This window comes from Malus domestica, chromosome 10, assembly GCF_042453785.1.
Source record: "Malus domestica chromosome 10, GDT2T_hap1".
Lineage (NCBI taxonomy): Eukaryota > Viridiplantae > Streptophyta > Magnoliopsida > Rosales > Rosaceae > Malus > Malus domestica.
This window is the reverse complement of record NC_091670.1, coordinates 25,851,907-25,864,226: the sequence shown is the minus strand read 5'-3', so window position 1 is coordinate 25,864,226 and position 12,320 is coordinate 25,851,907. Positions and strand designations below refer to the sequence as shown.

Below are 12,320 nucleotides of genomic sequence, written 5' to 3'. Positions count from 1 at the left end.
TAAGTGCTTTTGTCGGTGTCTGATTTCGTTGGTGATTATTGACAAAATGTAGGAGAATGAAGTAAAGTTCTTGAGCCATAGATTTGGGGATCAGAAGTGCTTATTCAATTGTTCCATTTAGTAATACGAGGGTAGTGTTTCTGAAGTAGGAGCAAATCAAGGAAATAAAGCATAGATTGTGATTTGGATGGAGTATGAATGTGGGTCTCAGTTCGTAGGCGCAGCTTGAGAAATAATCTTAGATTTTGACTTAAATTAGCTGGATTGGGGATCTTTAGTTTGTAAAAGCCGTAGCTTATGTGAGCGAAGAGTGGTAGCTAAGTTTACTGGACTTGAGTGCAGCATAACCTCTGTAAATTGTGGAATTCTATGGAATGTCACATAAGGGTAATATAATTCAACAAGCGTACGAAGGAGGTTCGTGAGTTTAGATTTTTACCTAATATTAGTTACAGTATCAATGATGATGAACTAGGCAAGTGCTAATGTTCATGGGGCGTTTGTTTTGAGATTAGTGTAGCTGTGTGAGAAACAAAGTAACAGACTGGTTTATGTTTAAAACCTGCTTCTATGAACTTCTTTGTTCTGCGCACTGTTCAGCAAAGTTTTGTTCCATTACATGTGGTTGTTATGGTGACTTTGGTTACCCGTACTTTTACACTTGAAATGTTTTGTTCTGTTGTGATTATTTGCTAGTATCTAGTGGAGTTTACTTGAGATATTATACGAGCTTTGTTCTTTGTGTACTGGGTAGTGGAGATGTCGAAACATCTCTCCAAACTCTTTCTTTCCAGCTTGCTGGAAGAATAAGGGATAGGTACCTTGCAGGACAGGGAACCATGAGAAGATCGGTTTAAGTGACTAGAGCTCTTCGGGAAGCACATATACCCTGTATTTTGGATTCTGTTTGAAGATGAACATAGTTGAATGGTGAATTATAGTGGTTGGAAGATGTGATGGCGCTGTGCTCTCACCTCTTCTCCAGAACCATACAAACTATAACAAAAGAGGGCAGAAGAGATGGTTGTAATAGTGACTACTTAGTTTGAGTCCCCTTTTTTTGCCTTATGTAATGTCTTGCTTCCTGGTTTGCATGTAGGGATGATCAAATACCCATTGGTTATGGATAACCACGGTTACCCGCCCATTTAAATTAAACGATTACGGTTATGGGTAACCGTTTAGATAAATAAACGGTTATGGGTATAACCGTTTACCCGCGAAATTTAAATGGGCGGTTATGGGTATTAACCGCGGTTATAAACGGGTAACCGTTTACTCATTTATTTTATATATGTAAAAATAACACAAATCATGTTCTCGATCCAATAATACTTAGCACCCAATAAATTAGCAAGAAATTCATCGGTCCTTCTCTCAATAACACTACAGGAATGATGATTCTCATCATCAAGGAATTGGCCAAATTAATTTAAATTCTTTGCGGGTAACTGTGAAATTGACAGAAATGCTTTGACATAAATGTCTTTTAAACAATTTTTGTAACCCAATAATACTTAGCAAATATTATATTTACCTTCATTGGTAACAGTTAAAAATATCGTCCGTAAACTATTATTTCAATTATTGGAATGGTATAAGGACTAAAAAAATTAAAATAGGGAAATGTATGATGAATGTACCTATAACGGTGTTTAATTGTCAAAAAAAAAAATTATGACAAATTTTTTTTAATTTTCAAGTTGTTAAAAACACATGTAGACGGGTGAAAAAAGGGTAATGATAAAAAAAGAAGACGAAAAACGGGTTAAAAAGGATAAATGGGTAAACGGGTATTAAACGGTTATGGGTATAGGTATAACCGTTTAGGCAATTACCCAACAGGTAAACGGTTATGCGGGTATGAGTATAAACGGTTATGAATAAATTAACCGCGGTTACCCGTCCGCCATAACCATTGCCCATCCCTATTTCCATGATCTAGTGGTACCTTGATGGGTTCTTTCACATACATAAAAAGGAAAAATCTAGCAGTGCCTTCTAAACTAGGCTTTAAGCCGATGTGAGGGGAAGAAATAGACATAAATACCAAATTATTTTAGAAAAATGACTCACATGCGTTGCATGTGACTATTTACCAAAACATTGAACGAAACTACTTATGGATATGACATTCGCTCTTTTTTATTGGATATCCGGCCATTCAATGGTGAGTGTATCAAGTAAATGCATATACTGTAGTCTGTAGCTAAGTCTGAACGTATAAAGTTTTCAAAGGAGTCCCAAACCCAAATAGAAAATCAATGTGGCAATTTGGACCACAATCAATGATTGAAACGAGGTAATTGAATTTTTCCTCAATAAAAGAATTATTCGCTATTTATTTCGAATGGTTATCATGAGTCTTGTTGTACGAAAAGTACTTTCATTCAGCTACTGTTGTAGTATCTCAAGTTAATCAGTTATGGCTAAAAATTAACACATTATAACATGTTATTAATTTGTAATACCGTCGTACCAGCACTGCCGCGAGTAATTTTTGTCAATCTTGATACAAAGCCCAACCTTGAACCAATGGTCCGAGATCACTAGTTTTTAAATCTATGGGCCGGAGCCTCTTGAGCAAAATAGAACCCTAGTGGCTGCTAATGTTCTATTAAATACTTCGACATCAGAGAGAGCAGTACGTATCGTCGTCTGCACCAGAATTAGAAACGTTGCGAAATCCAAATGGTCCGTAGCTCTCGCCTGAATCTGACTTGCTCCTCATTCTTCGGGCCCTTTTACTACTCTCACATCTTTATTCTTTTCCTATTTTCCCCCCCATTTTTCATTTATAAAATTTGGATAAATAAGTATTAAGCAAACGCTATGTTGATTTTCTTTTTGCATGAAGTAACCTTTAGTTTGAAGAGCATCTTAGTCATGATCATCATTTTGTTGTTATGAGCTTTAAGCTCTTCGACTTTAGTTTGAAGAGCAACCTTTTTTTTCTCCCTCCTTCATTCATTGCCTCGCGCTAGGCATGAGGGGGTGTCCTTCTATGTGATGTGGCTTCCTTCACTCCTCATGTTGGAGAAGGATGCTTGATCGAAGGAGAGTGTATGGAAACCAACTTGACAAAGCTTGTGAGAGTAAGAATAAGTGTCGTTCCCACAGATGGCGCCAAATGTTGATGCACAACATCAGTAAGACTTTGGACAACGTAAAGTCTTAAGTTTATAACCTTTGCAATGTTGATATAGTCACCTAGTGAGGATAATATGTAGAAAGATAGAGATAGGGAAGCAAACATAAGATGTACGTGGTTCATCCTAAGTTGGGCTACGTCCACGAGGGTAGAGGAGTTCTTATTAATAATGTAGAGTTTACATAATACAATGGTTTAAGCACAATTATAGGATAATAGTCTCATTTTATAGTTGAGAAGAGTCTCTTGCTTTTGCCCGCAATCGATGTGGGACTCTAGGAGTTTTATTCTGACGTTGATATGTGTCACGTTGTGATTGACCTTCTGGTTGGAGAGAAACTCTTGTGCTTCAACATGGGATCCTAAACATGAATCCTACAATGGGTCCTTGAACGTATGAAATTGACTGGTACTTGGTAGTTTCAGGATTGGTAAAGTATGGTACAAATAAACCTTATTACATATGAATCCTCTATCACTACAAACTAGCCTAACTCACGTCATTCTCTATCATTGCAAACTAGCTTAACTCACGTCTACACATCCTCTTTAATTGCAAATTAACCCAAGTCATGCACAGAAGGAGTCGAGCACGAGCAGTATTAATTACTGAGTATGATAATTGAATGGAAGTTATCCTCACCACAAAAAGCAAGCAAGTTTTGGAACATTATCCAAAACTCCCTCTTATATTTTAGGCATGCCCAAACTTAGGATTTCCCCAAAACTTGTGTTCAACAAAAAGCAATACCTTTGACCGACAAAAAAAAAACCCCCTAAAATCAAAGTCCTAATTTGAGAAAATACGGCGCCACAAATAACGGTCAGATGAACGTTTGAAACTCCTTATAAACGCAGTGCCGCAAAAACGCGGCTTTCAAATCAAACGACTTCAAACCAATACCCGCGTCTTTCAACCGACGACGTTAAAAACCAAAATTTTAATCCAATCAATCACCAACGTTCAAACGTTTGACCCTCATCGTTTTTTCACCTCTATTTTCCTTATAACAACTCCGACCAACTCCCACCACAAATTGTCAGTTCGGTATTAACCAATTTTCCTAACCTTTTTTTCTTCAGGTTTTCCCCATATTTTCTACCCTTCGTTCCCCACTTGTTCAAGAAAACAAAATAATTTGATCATTTGGGCTTTGTTGCTGGTTCCTCAATATCCGATCGAATTTCGAATCGTGGGATTTGGTGGTCAATCAATTTGTAGCAATTTTAATGGACAAGGCGGAGCTACGGCGGGTTTTCCATATGTTTGATCAGAACGGGGACGGACGGATCACGAAGAAGGAGATGAGGGACTCGTTGGAGAAGCTGGGGATTTACATTCCGGACAAGGACTTGATCCAGATGATCGAAAAAATCGATGTGAATGGAGATGGGTTCGTGGACATGGATGAGTTCGGGGCGTTGTACCAGACGATCATGGACGAGAGGGACGAGGAGGAGGACATGAGGGAGGCGTTCAATGTGTTTGATCAGAACGGAGACGGGTTCATCACGGTGGACGAGCTGCGGTCGGTTTTGTCTTCCTTGGGGCTCAAGCAAGGGAAGACATTGGAGGATTGCACGATCATGATAAAGAAGGTTGATGTGGATGGTGATGGGAGGGTGAATTTCAAGGAGTTTAAGCAGATGATGAAAGGTGGTGGGTTTGCTGCTTTAAGTTCAAATTAACTAATAGAAGAATTTTTTTTTCATGGTAGTGATTTTCGAATTTCCGTTTTCTCCTTCTACACTCCTCCCATTATTTGCGTACCTTGATTCGCCTTTGAGTTTATTCGATACGAGGACTAGAAAAACAAGGGGTGCAGGAGGTAAAATGGGAGTACGGAAATCACTTTGTTGTGTTTTTTTTTTTATCAACAGAGGAGATACAAAAGAAGAGCAGCCTTGTTGTGTAGAGGTTTAGAGCCCCCTCTCTCTCTTGTATAATTCCATTTTATATCAAAGAATGCAAACTCTTTCATTTCTTTGTACCTTTCGGGTGATCTTCCCGTCGTTCGTTAGTTTCCTTTTAATTTCGTTGATCAGAATAGCATCACGTTTTTCTTTCCCTATCTTCTATAGTTATGTGTGTGTGGTGATTGAACGTATTCGAGGTTTATCGTACGACTAAAATATGGTCTTCTATAAGGAAATTTGTACGTCGTGGAGGCTTTTCATTACCCAAAAAGAACATAGCTTTTTATTTTTTTGGCTTCTAAATTTGTGACAAGATCTGATTTCACAAACTGAAAATGCAACAAGCTAATTGCCATGTTCTATCTAAGTATGAATTGATAACCACTACCAGCTAACAGTATCAATCCGTACAAAAAAGAAGAAGAAGGAATCAAACGGAAGTTCAAACCTCAAGAGCAACAAGAGAAAAACAAAGAATCAAAATGCGACCACAACAACCCCACAGCTAGTACACACTCTAAACAAATTGTTTCATTTGGTGTCGATCGATGTGGATTGCATGCATTGTTTGAGAACAATTCAGAAATAAATAAAAAATAACATAACTTGAAATTACAAATCTTTATTAACGAAAAATACTTGCAATACATAATGAAATAACAGAAATAAATACAAGAATTAAAATGGTACTAACTTGATTGAATCACAAATAGAGGCTAACGCAAAAACTATGTCATTCGAACAGTATTTCTGTCGCACTCTTGTGCTTGTGGTTCTACGACAACTGTTCGACCAGGATACAACTATCTAATTCTACCACTTGCATTGGATTATAGAATTCTGACGAATTACTTTGTGAGTTTACTCTCTGTAAGGTTTTGTATGGGAGAGATAGAAAGGAAAAAGATGATGTACGATGAAACTAAAACTTCAGTTATATAGGTTATTTCATACATTTTCAAATACCTTTTGGATGTATCTAAAACCACACAACTCTTTCCAAATAGTTGTGTCAATACCAAAACGTTTTTTAATTAATTTAATTTGAAATTAAAATTAATGAACTCTGACTAATTTTAACTTCTTAGGCTCCAAGTGTCAAGGCCCTTGTCTTTGATTAATTAATATTAATATTATGATATAATTATCATAAGCCTAATCCACACAATTAGTACCCCAAACCTCAATTCTCATTCTAAATTGTCCAATACCTAATCGCTAATGAAGGTGACTAAATAAGGACCTCTAGGGAACTTGAGTTCCCCGATGTGGGACTAAAGGAGCTCAAAACTCCAACATGCATGACATGGAGATACAGTCCAATCTCACAGCTAGTCGAATTCAAACTCATGCTAGCTTTGAGATCACGAGAGACGAGACACTCTAAATTCACGATCAGTTTAACTGTCTTATTTCCAAACTTGTCTACTCACTGCCGTCAAGTTTGCAGGGGAGTGTTATGGAGTTACACACTTAATGACCAATTCAATGCCAATTCATCGTGGTTTGTAACCACTTTCCATAATGCCATTCATTTGTAATTTACGGTATCATTAGTATAGCACTGTTACTATTGTAATCCTTGTATAAATATTGTACTACTACTCATTTGTTAATTAAGAAAAATCATTTTCTACCGGGAGGACCTTTATTTCTCTTTATTTGAGTACGTGGATATTTTTATACTAGAGAAATGGGAGTTCGGCTAAACCATACAATAGGTAATCTAATTTGGTATCGAATTCATCATTTACGAGATTCAAACCTAGAACTTCTCACTTCTAAGCAAAAAGAAATACCACCAGATCGTAATACTGAGTGACATAATGAACGTTTGTCTTAAATCTTCGATAAAGAAGTAGGTCATGAAAGGTTTACGTTGCTCCAAAAAGAGCAAGTTTTTCGTTACCTGAGTAAGAAATCTCTTTGAGGCACTAGGCTACTGCGAACTTAAATCATATTACAATTAAATTTGTTGCGATGTTGACAATGAATTGTCGAATTCTAAACGCTGGATTTTGAAGCTTGGAATTCCAGATGATCTAAACTCGCCTCCTTTCAGATCCTCCAATCAGAGAATTGCTATTTGCTAGTGCAGCTCAGCCCCAATGCAGAAACTGGCGCGGCCGAGCCTTCTCCGGTCACTGCGCCTTCTCAAATCCCACAACCACCTCAGAATCCACCGACCCAGGTACCCATCTTTCTCCAAATCTCAAAAAGTAGTGAATTTTCAACTAAAGTTTCATTGAAATGTATAGCATTTCATGTTTGGACCTCACAATGCAGTAGCTTGGGTGATGTTGTATGCAAGATGTTCGACGAAAAGCCTGCTGCTTTTGGGGACTTGGTGGGTACTGCGTGGTTTCCGCCGGAGGGCCGTCGATGGGTTTATTCAGCTCCGTATGTTAACACAGAGCACAAAGCTGTGGAGCCTTTGGAAAATTCGAAAGACGGCGGCGCGGGTGCCGATGGAGCTGGTGATGGTAAAGTGAAAAGGAAAAAGCTCAAGGGGAAAAGGGCAGTGGTTAGGTGGCTCAAGTTCTTCAGGTATAAGAAGAAAAAAGATTATGAGAGAATGACTGCTGAGGAGAAAATTCTCCACAAGTTAAGAAAGGTAAACTAATCTGTACGTTAAGAATTGTATACGGTTAATGATTTCGTACAAGTTATCTGACAATTTTTTAAGTTCTCGGCATATCTTTCAACCGATGTTTGCATGAAAAATGTAGCACGGTTCTGGAAAATGTTATGAGACTGATGATGATATGTGGTTGCTGTTTTTGCAGGCTCAAAGGAAAGAGGAAAGGCTTGTTGAAGCTCTTAAGAAAATTGAGCCCTCGGAGCCATCGGAGGCAAACCATGATCCAGAAATATTGACGCCAGAGGAACACTTCTTCTTTCTTAAGATGGGTCTCAAGTGCAAGAATTATGTGCCCGTTGGAAGACGGGATACCAGGGTGTGATTCTGAACATGCACTTGCATTGGAAGAAACATCAAACGCTGCAGGTTGTGGTGAAAACATTCTCACCTGAGGAGGTTAAGGAGATTGCTTCTGAGCTGGCTAGATTAACCGGAGGGATTGTGCTCGGCATTCATGAAGAATACACGATAATTATGTATAGAGGGAAGAACTATTATCAGCCTCCAACAGAAATCATGTCACCTAGGATCACTCTCTCCAGGAAGAAGGTTCGCTTGTCCAATATTTGTCTAAACGTACATCTTTCAGAGAATTTAGACTTAAACTGTCTCCATTAGAACACTGCATGTCAAGCCCAAGCAGAATGGTTTTTAACTACATATTTGAAATGATTTTTCCATGCTGTAACCACCTCATTGCTCTTTTCCGATAAACATTATAAATCAATGCCTGATACCATGACAATCAAGTCCTTTGCTTGCTTCCTCATGACCGGAAAACAAGTTTTCCTTGTATAATATGTTAGTTTAAAAGATCCATCAGTAAATAAAACACAAATATACAAAGAGATGCAGGTATATGTTCGATAAGACAGTTAGACTTTTGACAGGTGTTGAAATTAAAACTAGGTTCCCTGATCATATAGTTGAAGCATTGTATGTCATTATTTGTTCTCATGTTTTCCCTTGTATTCTCTGCTTCCCCATACAGGCTTTAGATAAATCGAAGTACAAGGATGGTCTTCGTGCCGTAAGAAAGTATATCCCAAAACTTGAACAAGAACTTGAATTGCTTTGAGCACAGGCTAAAAGGAAAGTAAACATTTATACAGATTCTATGGAAGAAACGCAGGAAACTGGTACTGAATCTACTGATAATGTAGACTCTGGGAGCTCCTCAAAGTTGAAGCTCGAGGCTTCAAATAAGGTAAAAGAAATGATGGATAGAAGCAAGGAACGCTCTGAGGATGACCTTTCAACAGACGTGGATATATCTTCGGACTCTGAAGATTTATCCGATATTTTCTGTACTGATTCTGACAAGGAGACCGAGAAGAAGGCAGATCGACCTCTGTATTTGGAAGAGTTTGAAAAGTTTACTATTGAAAGTGATGGAGAACCTGAAGATTTTAAGGATCACCTGCGTCAAATATCTAGGGATGCAAAGAAGGATAAATCATTGGACGAAGATGCTGGCTTGCCAAATTTTGATGAGGTTGATCGAATATTTCTGCGTGCTGCTTCACTTTTAAGGAAAAAAAGTAGATGAGACGCTTTGCTTATGATCACAATTCGATTGTTAGATAATTGCTCTTCTTCTTCTAGTCAGATACTTGATTTTTTATGTTATCTTAATTTTTGGTATATACTTCCTCACACGCTCTGCAGAAAATATAAGGTTACTATGATACCATGTCAAAGTCCAAACATGATAACATACAATGGAACGTAAGACGCGTTCTAGAAAAAATTGATTTGTAAAGAAAAAACAAAATATGATTCATTAGCATTCTGAAACGAATCAAATTCCAAAATTCGTTTGTATAATCCAAATATGAACACCCAGAATCCGTACTTGAATAAAGATTCCCAACAAAAACTGGCAGGTGGGAAATTACCAAAATTCAATCCTTACCACTTTCTCACTTATTTTCTCAGGAAACAAAAGGAAAAGCAAGCCCAGCTAAAAACAAGTGGTACAACTAAACGACTAGTAAAATGATGTCGTTTGGAGGTCGTACGACGTTGGGACAATAAACAAACAAATAAATAAGCGAGGGGAGGTGCGATTAGAAAGCGAATTGGAAACCGTGAAATTTTTGTTGCCATTTGTGAGCAAGCGCAGAAAAATGGAGCGTAGATTCGATAGAAGACCAAGACCTTGGCTTGGTTTGATTGGAAACGAACCCAAATCCCGTAAGTTTTCTGCTAGCTTTCTCTTCCATCCAGTAATTTTGTGTTTGGTTGCCGAGAAAATTTGAATGAGATTTTGAGCTGCTTGTGTACAAGTGTAATCTATCATGGGTTTTGCCTTTTAATTGGGATTTCATGGTTTTTTTGGTTTGGAGTGTACAGAAACTTCTGCCCAGAAAAGAAAAGTTGAATGAAAAGCTCTTGAAAGTTTAAAGATATGAACTTTTCTAATTGATTATGGTGAAAAAATGGCTTAGGGAAGAATGAATTTGGCTTCCATTTCTGTAATTCCAGCGTTTAATTACTCAAAATCTTGTTTTTTACTTGAAGGATTTAGTTTTTAACTGTCTGATTCATGAATTAACTTTGGTGTTCAACAAAAGCATATAAATCTTCAGGGTTGGAGGAAATTCAGTAGAATGTGATTTGTAATGGGTGGAGAGAGAGAGAGAGAGAGAGAGAGAGAGAGAGTTATTATGTTTCTCGAATGTAATAGTATGTGATGTGTGGTTGTGAATTTGGATTGGACAGCCGGAGCACCTGAAACTTCGGTCGAAAGGGACTTGAATGCAGTTGGAGAACCATATGTTGGTATGGAGTTTGAGTCTGAAGATGCTGCCAAGGAGTTTTACGAAGATTATGCAAGGCGTGTTGGATTCATCATGCGAATAGGCCAGTGTCGTAGATCACATGTTGAGAAGAGAATTCTTTCCCGTAGGCTATCCTGCAATAAGCAAGGTGGGCGTTCTTTAAAAGCTAGAGACCAAGTCCGGTCAGTTCGAAGACCGCAACCTACAACAGGAGAAGGGTGTAAAGCGATGATGCTAGTCAAACTTAAAAAATCTGGAAAATGGGTCATTACAAGAGTTGTTAAGGACCATACTCATCCACTTATAGTTTCTTCCGGGAATTCTATGGTAAGTTTATCTATCTAAATTCAAGAAAAAAGTAATCATTGCCCGAATCTTTACTTTATTTTTTAGTAAATGAAGTTGCTCTTTTATGCCTGTTGCTCTTCTTATCGAACTTCTAAAGCATGAGGAGAAAATGATCGATGGAACTTTGCTTATTGACTGCGTTGCTGAAACTTTATTTTCTGAAATCGTAGTTTATGTATCTTCTGATCAGGTTCTTCTGATCAGGTCTAAGTGGTTTAGATTCCTCACCCCTGCTATAACTAGCATGGTTTCCGTCTAATGTAATTCACCAGCTTCTCTATGAATGGGGCCTTTCAGGTTTCCATGCAATGGAGTTTCACAGGCTTAGTTTTTGGATGTTCCAGATAATCGGAAAATATATTATTCAGGATGGGCGTATTTTTCTTTCCTTTTAAGATGAAGAATCTCTTATTTAGGTTGTTTCTGCTATTAGGAAATATGGTTCGACAAAGGATCTGAAAGTGTTTATGGGTACATGATTGCGGAAGTGCATTACTTGCAACCTCTGAATCTGATTTTCTCTCAAATAACTTTGCAGGATGCGAAGGATATGAAGATTGCGGAACTCACTATGGACCTGGAGCATGAAGAGCAATTATGTGGACAATATCGTGAGCTACTACTTACATTGCTGAATAATGTTGAGGAGGAGACGGAACACATAGCAACGAAAGTTAGAGGAGTCGTTAACTATGTAAGAGAATTTGAGACTCAAGTTGAAGGGATTCCAGAAAATCAAATGGAGTCAAGTTCGAGGGCTTCCTCAAAATCAAACGGAGACTGAAGTTCAAGAGCTTCCACAAAATCAATCAGGCGACAATTAGAGACAGAAGTATGGCTCTCTGCATACTAGTTGCATGAGGATTCGACTAATGTTCTCCTCGGGAGTATTCTGACAGACTAACATACTGTACAGCAGAGTTGGCTTGGCTGATTTATCGCACAAGCAATCTCGAAAAATGTCTTGAACCGATAAACTTTCGTTGTTTAATCGAACGAAAAAAACCAATGAAAGTTTGTGGAAGAATGTTGGATTTTCATTGAACTGTAGAATAATGGCACATCTCTATTTGTGATAAAGAAATTGATTGCAATTAACACTGTACATTCTTTGATGATGAATGGTGAGTAATTCACAGATGAAATCCTAGTTTTATTTTCCAATGCTGCTATCTACAACGAGAAAGATTTTGCATTGTTCGTAAAACCAAGTAGGTTTTCTCGATTTTCCGATCCTTATCACCCTGCAATCATTAACAAGCAAATTAGTCAATTGCGGAAATTGAACTGAGTCAAAAGTATTGATGATTGCAGGGTGATAAGGATTACTATCATAAAATAATAATCATAAACTCAAAAGATTGCTATCAAAGAATTCTAAAGTTGATTCATGAACAGATTCGAAAATTTTCCAATGATTACTTATCTCAAAATTCACCCTTCTTTATTCTCTACTTGAAATTTTTTTCATCGGTGGTTC

At 37.7% G+C, this 12,320-nt stretch overlaps 2 protein-coding genes and 1 pseudogene across 2 annotated transcripts; all 3 read left to right on the top strand.

Moving 5' to 3' along the window:
- Positions 1-4,018: 4,018 nt before the first annotated feature.
- Positions 4,019-5,142, top strand: LOC108174366 (calmodulin-like protein 3). The gene has a single exon (XM_017335096.3). It carries the CDS (start codon positions 4,382-4,384, stop codon positions 4,838-4,840), a length of 459 nt encoding a protein of 152 aa, XP_017190585.1. The 5' UTR covers positions 4,019-4,381; the 3' UTR covers positions 4,841-5,142.
- A 1,884-nt stretch (positions 5,143-7,026) lies between these two features.
- Positions 7,027-9,353, top strand: LOC114827659 (uncharacterized CRM domain-containing protein At3g25440, chloroplastic-like; annotated as a pseudogene).
- A 385-nt stretch (positions 9,354-9,738) lies between these two features.
- On the top strand, positions 9,739-11,945 carry LOC103445519 (protein FAR1-RELATED SEQUENCE 5-like). Its single transcript, XM_008384541.4, has 3 exons — positions 9,739-9,905; positions 10,434-10,819; positions 11,379-11,945. The coding sequence occupies exons 1-3, from the start codon at positions 9,839-9,841 to the stop codon at positions 11,622-11,624; spliced, it is 699 nt and encodes a 232-aa protein (XP_008382763.4). The 5' UTR covers positions 9,739-9,838; the 3' UTR covers positions 11,625-11,945.
- Positions 11,946-12,320: the final 375 nt, after the last annotated feature.